Source organism: Ptychodera flava, unplaced genomic scaffold (genome assembly GCF_041260155.1).
Source record: "Ptychodera flava strain L36383 unplaced genomic scaffold, AS_Pfla_20210202 Scaffold_35__1_contigs__length_1935909_pilon, whole genome shotgun sequence".
Classification (NCBI taxonomy): domain Eukaryota; kingdom Metazoa; phylum Hemichordata; class Enteropneusta; family Ptychoderidae; genus Ptychodera; species Ptychodera flava.
In genome coordinates, this window is record NW_027248357.1 from 525071 (window position 1) to 537743 (window position 12673).

General features: G+C 37.1%; 1 protein-coding gene across 1 annotated transcript in view; it reads left to right on the plus strand.

The window, feature by feature from the left end:
- Window positions 1-11812, plus strand: part of LOC139127705 (small G protein signaling modulator 1-like) — a 276762-nt gene extending 264950 nt beyond the window's left edge. The window contains 1 exon segment of the mRNA XM_070693601.1: window positions 9049-11812. Coding sequence (XP_070549702.1) covers window positions 9049-9137 — 89 coding nt within the window. The 3' untranslated portion in view covers window positions 9138-11812.
- The last annotated feature ends 861 nt before the right edge of the window (window positions 11813-12673 follow it).

A 12673-nucleotide genomic window follows, 5' to 3' on the forward strand; every position in this document is an offset into this window, starting at 1 on the left:
AACTGAAGCAGTCATTCTCTTAGAAACGCTAACATGTAAATTCTTTTTTTACATCATTTGCAAAAAAATCAGTATCTTTCTGTGTGACAACACAGATGCAACCATCTTACCCTTTCCCCTGTAGTATTCCAGAATAATATGCCTGAGGAAGTTTCTGACGAACAAGATATGTAGCAGATAGTGTTAGATGAAAGCATGCCAAAGGAGAGGCATGTAGGAAGAGCTGCGTTCTCCACGGGGGTTTTTGAGGGGCGGCCCGCCCCTCTGTTTTTGGTGACCGCCCCTCTAGCTAATGTGCCGCCCCTGCAATTGGAAACGCCGCCCCTTTGTTTTTGATGGAAACGAAGCTCGTAGTTGTCAATTGTTAGCGAGCAACTTACGTACTTGCCGTGATTAAAATGTACTATAAATATGGTAGGTCGTTCACACTTCGTAATCTTGACGGTGACACTTAGTTATGGCAAATGGAAATCGTTTCACACCTTTTTTTTGAAGCGGAGTTTGTCAAAGTACCGATCTGATCAAACACGTGTATCCAAAAAATCATTGCTAATGTCCTGTTCTGCTACGCGCACGCTGGGGGACTCCGCAAAGTCTACAGTCATGCACCGTCCCTCCACCCACAACGGTGAGTATGCAATTTCAAAGGATTTGAACTTCGAAGGTGTTAATATAGACGCAATTTGCTGGTGCACAACAAAGTTTTTCTACAGCGTACACGAAACTCTCACAGCGAACTGCTGTGCATGATCAATCGAAAGTTATCCTCCTAACTAAATGGAATCTTCCGGTCTTAGCCAATCAGCAATCTTGTACTATACGGAAATATTTGTCTATGCTCATAATGCTAAGGCTTCGTTGCTGAGTGTACTTGCTCTATGAAACATGCCTTTCTATTGGACAAAGGTACTCTCCCTTGTAAGTTGTACGGAGATGTCAAAATGGCGGCCTTTTCAAGTTAGCTGCCATCGCGGCTATCGATAGCGGTCCGATCCGTGCATATTGTTTAGCACTAGAAGTTCAGCTTACGCAGACTAGGTAGGAGACGGTGTGGTTTGAACTGCTTATGATTGCAAAACTGTGAAATCACGGTAGGCTTTTCTGAATAACAATGCGTCGGGCGGGAGATATTGTTTCCGTCTTGGTTGTGCACAGCTTCGTATAAGCTTACTACGTTTGCAATATAGGAGTTCACCGGTACCACAATTCAACTCTTACTCGGTATAAGTTCCATGATACAGCGACCAGAATTGTATAAAGATGGTTTTAGCCTTACATTTAGCCCTTTCTATTACTCTTTCCAACTGTTTGCAAATCGGCCGACGATGGGATACATGCCCGGGGGATACATGCCTTTGTCCACCCATATGGACGTCTATCATGGTCTACCGTACGTCCACGCTCAGACTTTGGAGATCACAAGGTTCATTTGCCTTTGATCAAAAACAGTCAAGCGGAAGAGTCATTTCCTTTAATCAAAGTGTCATTTGGGAAAACTATAATTACTTGAAACGGAGGGTCAGCAAGTTGAGAGAAAGATAGTACTTATATCTTTGTTCAAATGTTAGAGAATACATTAAAAAAAATAAAGACGATTGTTTTGAAGTAATTATCATATACTTTAAGTATATGATAATTTTAAGTTTTCAATAAAAGTGATACATTTAAAAGGCTCTGTCCAATTTTTATGTTCTAAAGTAAATTTTCAAAAATTAAAAGAAACATTCTAATTATATGTAAATGATATGCTAATATTATGGAAATTAGCCGCCCTATAAAATCACAAACCGTGGAGAACCCTGTAGAGTGTCAGGCATTCCCTTTTCTTGTGCCCCTTCCAGTGCAAACAAAACAATAATCTTAACGGGATAAAGTCGGCCATTTTTCATGAATTTTGTTTGATGCGAGATACTACTTATATTGTTTGACATGTTGAAAGATACTGAATGAATGGGTGACCATGCATATATTCGACCCCTGTTTTAGACACAATTAATGAAACCATCGCGAAAATGAATTAATGGTCATGACCATTAATTCATTTTCGCGAAGGTTTCATGTATCGTGTCTTAAACCGGGGTTGAATATATGCATTGTCACCCATTCATTCAGTATCTTTCAACATGTCAAACAATATAAGTAGTATCTCGTATCAAACAAAATTCATGAAAAATGGCCGACTTTGTCCCTTTAATAGACTAGAATGATATCAGCAGAATTAAGATCAAACATGGAGGAGGTCAGGGGTCACCGACATGAGCGGTGCACCACTGATCGTGTTGCTCCGAAATACCCAGTAAAATATACAGTACAACCAGTATTATCCAGAACAGTTTTACCACTAAAGGACATATAAAAGTAGCAAGCATCGACTGAAGGAGTGAAAACTATGCCACCGAAAGGAAAATCAGGTAAAGAGAGCACAAAGACAACTCAACAGAAGACTCTCAACTTCAACAGCCATGCCACTGCCAGAGCACGTGACCACCAACAGGATAATTCGGATCGGACGGATGACGAAGAGCAGTCGAGAACAACCGACAAGATGCACGACCACGGCAAAGGTGAATTCGAACAGTTCGTCAAGGCCACCCTCCAAAGGATGGAAGAAAAGATAGATAAAGTCGCAAATGAACAGAAACACTTCAGAGAAAGACTTGTAAGTATCGAGGAAAAACAAGATAACTTTGAAAAGTCATTAGAGCACTCGGCCAAGGACATCGACGAATTGAAGAACGACCACGTGGTCACAGAGAAACGCATCAAAGATCTCGAACTCATTATCCAGGCTCTGACTCCAAGCTAAAAACAACCACTGAAGAAAATATCCGTTTGCAGCGGTACTCCAGAAGTTTCAATCTCCGCTTTGGAGGGATACAAGAGAGAGAGGGAGAGAACTGTACACAAATATTAGCAGATCTACTTGAAGATAAACTTGGATTCGAAAACGCCACCGCCATGTTGGAAAACGCACACCGCGCGCGCACAGGAAAGGCAACAGCAAACAGAAGGGGAGGTGCTGGTCAACCGAGCCACATCATCGTAAAGTTCATGAAGCGCCCAGAGCGACTGAAGGTGTTGATGAAAGCAAGACGTGCACTCGAAGGATCAGGCATTTTTGTCACGGAGGATCTGTGCCCCTCTGACTACAAGCGCAAGTGTGAACTAGGAGATGTGATGAAAAAAGCCTATGAACAAGGTAAAAGGCCAAGATTCGTAAACGGCAAACTCTATATCAACGGTCAGCCATACGATTGAACTACAGCGCCGCGGAGCAGAACTGTAGAACTGACTGTTTGCATCTGATTTGCAACATGAACTGAATAGTTTGCGCCAGATCATGATAGTGATACTTCAGGAAAGTATTGAGTTGTTTGTGTAGTTTACACTGTAGCTGTTCAACAGATTCTGTAACTTTGAAAAGTATGTGTTGAAACCCAACTGTTGTTTAGCGCTTTCGGTTTCCTATTTATTTGCTGTTCTTTCGATCGACGCCGTCCGGTCGAATACAACCTTTAAAACGATACACGCAGATTTTCTAATCGAGGTTAAACTGTTATTGAAAGAGTTTCTTATTTTTGCTGTTTTTTACAAAATCTTACTATTGTAATGATGATCAGGGTAGGAGCCTGTGTCTGAGACATGGTATATAGACCAAAAGGTGTTTATGGGTCACGTCTGTGGTACCATCAACCACAGACACTTTATGTTTGTTTTTCTAATGTAGTTTTGTCACGTCAGGTATTTATCTGATTTATGTTTGTCCGTTTAGTCCTGTTTTGTGTTTGTTCTGTTTTTATGACAAAAAAGGAGTTATGAATACTAAAATCTGGGAAAACATGAAAGAAACAAAACTGATTTGGTATGTCTAAAATCAAAGTAATATCATTGAATGCTAGGGGCCTCGGTGGGTACAAAAAACGGAAAAAGGTATTTAAATGGGTGAGAGACAGTGATGCCAACATAATAATGTTTCAAGAAACCCATAGCACATGCAAAACTGTGAATCGCTGGTCCAGTCAATTACGGGGACATATGGAGTTCTCACATGGTACAAATCTCAGCAGGGGAGTTATTACGATCTTTAGGAATATTAATTTTGATATACATAAACTTTATTCAGACCCAGAGGGGAGATTTCTTATTATGGATGCTGTTATTGATGAAAAACACCACATACTGATTAATTCTTACGCACCTAATGACCAGACAAGTCACATTGCCTCTTGGGTGCACTTTTCACACAACTAAAGGATTTTATTACAGATCCAGAGAGTGTTATCATTTGGGGAGGGGACCATAATCTTGTACGAGATATCAATCTTGACAGATATGGTGGGATCCAATTCCTTGGAATGATTCAATGAAAGCACTGGAGGAGATCCTAGAGGCATTTGATTTGATTGACATTTGGAGAGTTTTAAACCCCACAAAAAAAGCCTACATGGAAACGTTTCAACCCTACTCTAGTTCAGAGTAGACTAGATTATTTTCTAATTAATGATAGCTTGCAATCAGTGATAAGTAATACCACAATTGAGCCCTGTGTTTTCTCGGACCATTCAGCCATTGTGTTGACATTACAAAGGGAAGAAATCCAAAGAGGTCCATCTTACTGGAAATTCAACAATAGCTTGCTGAGAGATGCAGACTACATAAAACTAATAGAAGAGAATTTTCCTCAGTGGGTGAATGATCAAGAAATCGTTGACCTGGGAACAAAGTGGGATTGGGTTAAATTTAAAATTAAAGAAATGACTATGAAGTTTAGCAAAAAGAAAGCAAGAGAAAGAAAACAAAAAATCTTTCATCTTGAACAAAAATTGAAAAAGCTGGCTGAAACCTTGGCAACAACCCCACTGATGATACTACTGATCAATATCAAAGCACACTGGATGACCTCCAGACTGAGTTGGATCATATTATTGAAGGGTGCATAATAGATCCCAATGTAACTGGTATGAGTATGGGGGAAAAAAGTAACAATACTTCTTATGGTTGGAGAGGGCACATGGAAAAAAATCTGAAATAAATAAGTTGTTTTCATGGAAGATGATACACCTCTGAACGATATTAAAAGCATAAACAATGAAATGTTGAATTTTTATAAAGAATTATATACATCTAGATCTCAGACTGGTGACCCCACTGCTACTGCAGAAATTGAGGATCTGTTTCTAAACAATCCAAATATTCCAAAACTTTCTCAGGAAGAGTCTGATCTTTGTGAAGGTTTGATTACTTTAGATGAAGCATGGATAGTTTGAAAGAAATGCCCAACAATAAAACGCCAGGCAATGATGGTCTCACGGCAGACTTTTATAGACATTTTTGGCCTCTACTTGGCAATCACTTAGTGAATGCCTTAAATCACAGCTATCAAAAAGGGGAATTCTCTACATCACAAAGACAAGGAGTGATCATTCTCTTGGAGAAAAAAGGAAAAGATCGTAGATATATAAAAAATTGGAGGCCAGTGTCATTACTCAATGCAGACTATAAAATTGCTACAAAATGTTTGGCTAAAAGATTACATAAAGTGTTACCAAAAATAATTCATGAGACACAGTCTGCATTTGTTAAAAATAGATACATTGGGGATGTGATAAGACTGGTTGAAAGTATTATGACATATACAGATGAGAGGAAACTACCCGGACTTCTACTAACCATAGATTTCGAGAAAGCATTTGATAGTCTGGAATGGAAATTTTTGATAAATTCATTGAAGTCTTTTAATTTTGGAGAAAGTTTCATAAAATGGATAAAATCACTGTACAGAAACATCTCCAGTTGTGTAATGAATAGAGGTACATCCACTGGGTACTTCTCATTGGGCAGAGGTGTCAGACAAGGAGACTGTATTTCTCCGGCTCTCTTTATTCTGAGTTTGGAATTGTTTTTGATTTCAATGCGTAACAATAACAATATTAGAGGTATAAATATAAATAATCAACAGATAAAAAATGCTACATTCGCAGATGACTTGACATGTTTCTTGCATGACATAAAATCTGCAAAACATCTCTTTGGTCTTCTTGAAAAATTCCATAAAGTTTCTGGTCTGAAGATCAACTATGATAAGTCTGAAGCCATGTGGCTAGTACTATGAAAAAATCGAAGAAAACTCCCCTCCGGGTAAAATGGCCAAAAGGCCCTATAAAAATTGTTGGTGTTTATGTATCACACGACCATGAGATAGCTGGCAAGCTGAATACTATTGGACCAATAGAAAAACTGCACACTACCTTAACCCTTTCACCCCCAGTTCCCTGTATACAGGTCCAGCTTTACCATAGAAAACAATGGATTTGGGACAAACCACGGTGGTGAAAGGGTTAAACATGTGGAAAACTAGAGATCTCACCTTACTTGGTAAAATTCAGATAATTAAATCATTAGCCCTGTCCCAAATTCAATATATTATGAGTATGACTATGGTTCCTAAAAACAAAGTAAAAGAAATTAACAAAATGTTATTTCAATTTCTATGGAAAGGTCCAGATAAGGTTGCCAGTACACAATGGTAGGAAATGTAGAAAATGGAGGACTAAGAATGCCAAATATTTTTGCAATGTATAATGCCACAAGAATAGATTGGATCAGAAGGTGTTTTAATGAACAAAATAACCACCCATGGAAACTATTTTTTACTAGTTTACTAAAACCAGTTGGAGGTTTAAAGTTATTACTGAAATGTAATTTTAAAGTAGAATTACTGCCATTGAAAATCACTGGTTTCTTTTACAGTATGTTGAAAACATGGGAAGAGTTGAATTTGAAAAAACCACACTGTGAAAATAATTTGAATCCAAGAAAAACTATTTTATGGAACAATAAGGACATTTTGATTGGAAAACGTTCTATTTTTTACCAGGATTTTGTAGATGCAGGAATCCTATATTTAGAACAATTGTACAACGAAAATGGCCAAAAGCGGGACTGGGATTCTGTACACAATAATGGTATCCCTCAATCATCCATTTTGAAATGGTTTGGACTAAAAAGTGTTATCCCAGCCAACATACAAGTGAATCAGCAAAGTACAGCTGATGATGAAGATGAAGTAAAAATTGTATCGAAACACAGGTCAATCAGTGTGGAACTGTGTAATATAAAAGTAATCACACAGCTGATTAATGACATTAATTTTATACCACCAAAATCAGAACTGTATTTTGAACATAATTTAAAATCAATGTTACTAACTGGAACGAAATTTATCATCTTCCATTTAAGGTAACTATCGACTGTAAGTTGAGAGAATTTCAGTTTAAAATTTTACACAAAATCCTGTATACGAATGCTAGACTAAGTAAAATGAACATACCCACAGTTGATAATGCTCTTTGTTCTTTCTGCAAGAACAAAGAAGAAACTTTACTCCATATTTTACATGATTGTCAACATGTGCAACTATTTTGGGAAGCATTTTTCATGTTATGGGACAAAAATTAAAATTGAGAGTAAGACCAAAAATATGGCAGATCATACTAGGTGATCCCAAACTTTCTAGTATTGTGAATTTCCTACTGCTTATTGGTAAAAGGTACATTTATATTTGTCGTTGTAAAAAGACCTTGCCTAACTTTACAGCATACAAAAGATTTGTGAACTCTATACAAAAAACTGAGTATCACATTGCCTTGAGAAAAGATAAAACTTTTGCCCATAATAAAAAGTGGAGAATTTACAGTACTAATATCCACCAAGACCCTAGCACAACAGACATACACAATAATGATGTATGATCACTACTTTATTGATTTCTGTAATGTCTTCTTTTTTTCTCAGATTTAATGAGACATGTATTTGAAAATTTTTGATAACTCCAATAAAAACGTTATAAAAAAAAGATCAAACATGGAAACAATGATAGTACACATTAATTGCTGTACACCCAAGAAATTAAGTTTAAAGGGATCAAAGATTACTGACTCGATAGCAGTGGCTGTCAAAAATAACTCAAAACAATACTGTGGTTTCAATTGGGTTCAAACTCACAACGTATGGTACCCAGTCACCTAGCGGAGAAGCCATAGACAAAACTGCTCCGCCAAATCCCCAATCTCAAGGATCAACAATTGCTAATTTGAAGTGTAGATCAGCAATTGCGAATTTGAGATGCACAATATTGTCTAATGCCTTTCAAATTCTGTTCATATGTTCATCAGGATAAGCTGGTTCAGATCTGCTTGAACAATAGTGAACTTTGCTTATTTAGATTTTTGTGCCAAATATCTTATTTTCATGCAAGTATAGCACTTACTTTATACATGTACTCAGTGTAACTCACATGCATGCATGTATGCATGTACTTGATATGTCAATTTTGATCAAATGGGAGCAGAGTATCATTAAAATTAAGTTTAGATAAGGCCAAAAAAAAAAGAAATGTTTCTGGTCAGGTCTTTCTTTAAAAATGGTGCGGCGATGTGCCTTTTATTTTTATTTTTTATTTTTTTCCCGCAAGGGAGGGAGGAGGGCCAGTTTTATAGTTTTATCAATATAGTCACATATATACTGTTCATGCAGTCACTGATCATGCCCCCAAAGAATTTTCTCTTTCTCTTCAGCCATTTTGGTTTGGTGTCAGCCACGCCGCCTGCCACAAACAGAAAAAAAATGGTGATGCGCTGTTGTTAAAGTGACGCGCGCGCTGACCAGAAACATTTCTTTTCTATTTTTGGCCTGACAAAAAATTATAGTATTTTCAAGATTTACTTTGTTACTTGGCTAACAGGTATTATTAGCTGTTGTCATAGTCACTCTTTTATTAACCCTTTGACCACCTCAGTAAATTTTTTTCACCTTTATAAAATATTGCCCAGTCAATTTTTATTTCAGATTTTTCTCAAAATTTTGATAAAAACTGTAGCCAATGAAATGTGATGTCATTTGGTCCAAAATAACAAAAAACAACAAAAATTCATACAAATTGGTAAAATGTTGCTCAAAAATTTTTGATCGGAAAAAATACAGCATTCAAAGGGTTAAATGCATTACCTTACTTCAATATCATGAATTCTTCTTTTATTATTGATACAGAAATGGCGGAGCGACATGATGCTAAGGCAGTGTTGAAAATTGCAAGAGACTTGGTGTTCAAGCTGCAAAACCTTATAGAGAACAAGTGAAGTAGCAAAGCACCAATACAACAGAACATATCTATTGAAACAAACAACCAGGTTCACTTGGATTTTCAGCATTAAGTTGAATATGGTTGCAAATTATGTGGTATTGTGAGTTTCTGTAGTAATTATTGTATGCATTTCATTGTTTGTGTCAAAGGTCATCTATGTATGTGACACTGGTCTAGATTGAATATAAATAGCGATATATGATAGTTTGCTGCAGAGAAGCTGATAAATATTAATGAAGAGAAATTATTTAGTATACTTACTTAAAATCATGTGGTGTGATAGTCAAAGTACATGTTGAAAATCAAAAGATTATACTGTCAAAAATGATATATAAACATTCAATTATGTGTAGGATTAAACTATATAAAACTTAATGTTATGTCAAAAATCCCTTAATATATATGTCAAGATGTAAATGAATTACGAAAGTTATAGGATTATTTGACTAGCTTGTGCAAATAATGTTACACTTGATTGAGAACTGGACCGACAGTCAGGTGTTATTATTGTTAACTAAAGTTCATTGATGGATATGGAAGTTAATTTATCTCAAACAAATGGATGATGTTTAGAGTGATTTAAACAGAGTCTGTAGTCATAACAATAAAATACAATTAACTATTTTAAGTGAATTGACAATGTGATAAAGCTTGGCCTGACTGAAACCAGTTAATAGGTTACAAGATTATCCAAACGGATTTACTCATGAAGATGTTATTTTTATCAGCAGTAGTTGTTGTTTTCAATTATCTCATTAAAAAAAATGAGTGTTTGTAGTTTGGAAAGTGCAATCATGGTGTTGTAAATGCTGTAAATGCTGACTCATCCATGAACTTAAGGTTTCTCAAATCAAGTTTGCCATACCATCAGTCACATGGATATACAGCAATGTATTTGTTGTGAATAGACAATGACCCATGTCAATTTACAAAGATTAATCTATTTTAAATGAGAAAAATTGAAAGTTGTCAAATGTATGTTACGTGAAAATTTTATTGCTTAAACTAGAGTATCTATTGTGAGTTTGTGAACATGTACGTTGATTGCTTCTGAGTCACAGCACACAATATACATGTTCATTGCCATTTGCTCAATGTGCTGTTTATTGAGTTACAACATGTCAACCGACTAATATGTAAGTTTGGAAGTCATCAGAAACAAATGACCCAACTTTTGAAAGCTCTTTGTGTACCTACTCACTGTTGTCTTAAAACATGTACATTTTTCATTCAAACAACAATCAACAACAATCCCATGGTGTTCCATCATTCAGACTGTGATGTTATATCAAGTTTATCTGATAAAAATACACTGCCATTAAGAACGTTTCACGTATGATTTTAATTCAGACCTATTACAATAGTCTGTCAAGTACTCGAGTCACAGTAAACGTTGATGCCTTTAACATAATGAGACAAGTGTATATTCTTCCTTTGCTGTAAATATACAGAATAGAGTGTAAATCTGGGGCTATTTCTTCTCGCAAACTGTGTGCATACATATCAAGTCGATTAAATGTAGAAAGTACTGGACTTATACAGCCAATTCAGAGCTGCAATTAGTTCCACCAAATACTGGTACTCATAGATTTTCATAACTTCTTGCTATCGGTCTTTATAAAATGCCACAAGTAGTGTTTGTCATACATATCTACTCAGCATCAGTATATTTGAGTGGGTACCATTTCTTATTTTCAATTTTCCTGAGAAAATCTTGATGAAAATCTTGATGAATTCATTTCTCAAATATGTCCATTCAAAATTTTATTCTTGTCTTTCATCTGTTCTGTATACAGTGTTCTAAAAGAAAAGTATTTCCTATAGAATGCCATTTTCTGATCCCTTGTAGAACCAACACAAGTATACTTTTCAGTCTTCTGTGATTTAAGTGTCAGATTATTCAAAACACCGTTCGTTGCAAATATTTATAGAAAGGAAAGCTTTTTCACAATGCATGCTTACATATTACACTTTCGGAGTTTTCAATGAGTTTCTACCTTTATCATCTGTCAAATCTGAACACTTCACGGTAGTCACCAATGCCTTCTTGTACGTATTCCAAGATTGGTAATACAGAGAGGTATTGCATGAGAGGGTGCATTCAATCTTACAAGCTTTGCTTTGCGAAGGATTCCTTACGCTGACTCATCCAAAGCTCTCTCAGCAGCTCGAACTGCTATTCACAGTTTAACAAACACACCACACGACTGTCAGCTGTTCAGTAAGTGCCTGTAGACAAAATTGAGCAGGGGGACATACAGAGAAGGTTACATCTGCATTCATTACTACCAATTTCTCGGACATACTGGTATGATATGGTGTCAAGAAACGATACAATATTCCACTGGCTATCGTCCTTTTAATTCTGCTTTCACCTTTCATGTCTGGAACTGCATGACAGACTGCCTTGGCCGCTGGATTTCAATTGATCTTGCTATGAAGCCTACATATTATGATGTACATATGCATGCCAATTTCTTATATGATGAATCTAATATGACTGATATGTACGTGTTGCAGTCTTGTACAGCCCATATTGCACCCAGGTCTCTTCCGTGCTATACATTTTAAAACAGGGTTCGTACGCTCCTGGAAAGTCCTGGAAAGTCCTGGAATTTAAAACCACACCTGGAAAGTCCTGGAAACTCCTGGAAAATCAAAATTTACTCCTGGAAATCCTGGAAAGGCAGATCGTAAAGGCGAACGTCAAATAGTAAAATTGTCGAACGTCAAATCGTAAAATGCGAAAAGATGTTTTGCGACAGGTGGGGAGCCCTCCAAGACAAAATTTGGAAAGTGTAGCATTCTTTCTTATAATGTCGTAAAGGGGTACCCTTGTACTAGCGTGGGCGAGACCATGTTGTGTATATCATTATCTACGGTTTTGCATGCACGTACAGTGACATCGAAGTATGCATAAGTAGCTTGTGGAGGGACCGTGTTGAAATTTAAAGCTTGTTCGGGTCATCAGTCACAGCAGTGTCTCCTGGAAAGTGTTTATTCAGCGACCATTGGTTGAAACAGCCCGGAGTACATAGGATGTTGGAGCGGGCACAAGATAAATTCGCGGCAAGATGCAAACTTTGTGTAAAGACTTTCGATGTATTGAAAAGCCCAGCCATGTGTATGATGCTCCGTGTTCCCGTGGCTCGCCATTCGGTACATTCATGCGAGTATCGCCGGCCTTTTGGCCCTTGACCGTGCATCGCCAGCAAACTAATAGTTTTGGACGTCATGCGAACAATTCTTTTTTTGCATTCTGTGAGCGGTTGAGTGATTTGGGTAGGCATAGATTGGAATCGAGTTGATTTCGGCCGAGAGTAGTTAGAAAAGTAGTTTTTCATGTGCGGTCGACATTGGGACCGCATGTCTATGGACCTTAGCAGGGCTGTAGTGGGAGGCTTTATAACGCCAGGAACACACAGCATCATATGCTGGGCTATGAAAAGCCATGCTAAAGGAGCAAAACATCAAGCTCTGGCAGGAAAGATACAGGAGCAAGGAAATCAAAAGTTAATGATTTCTTTGCCT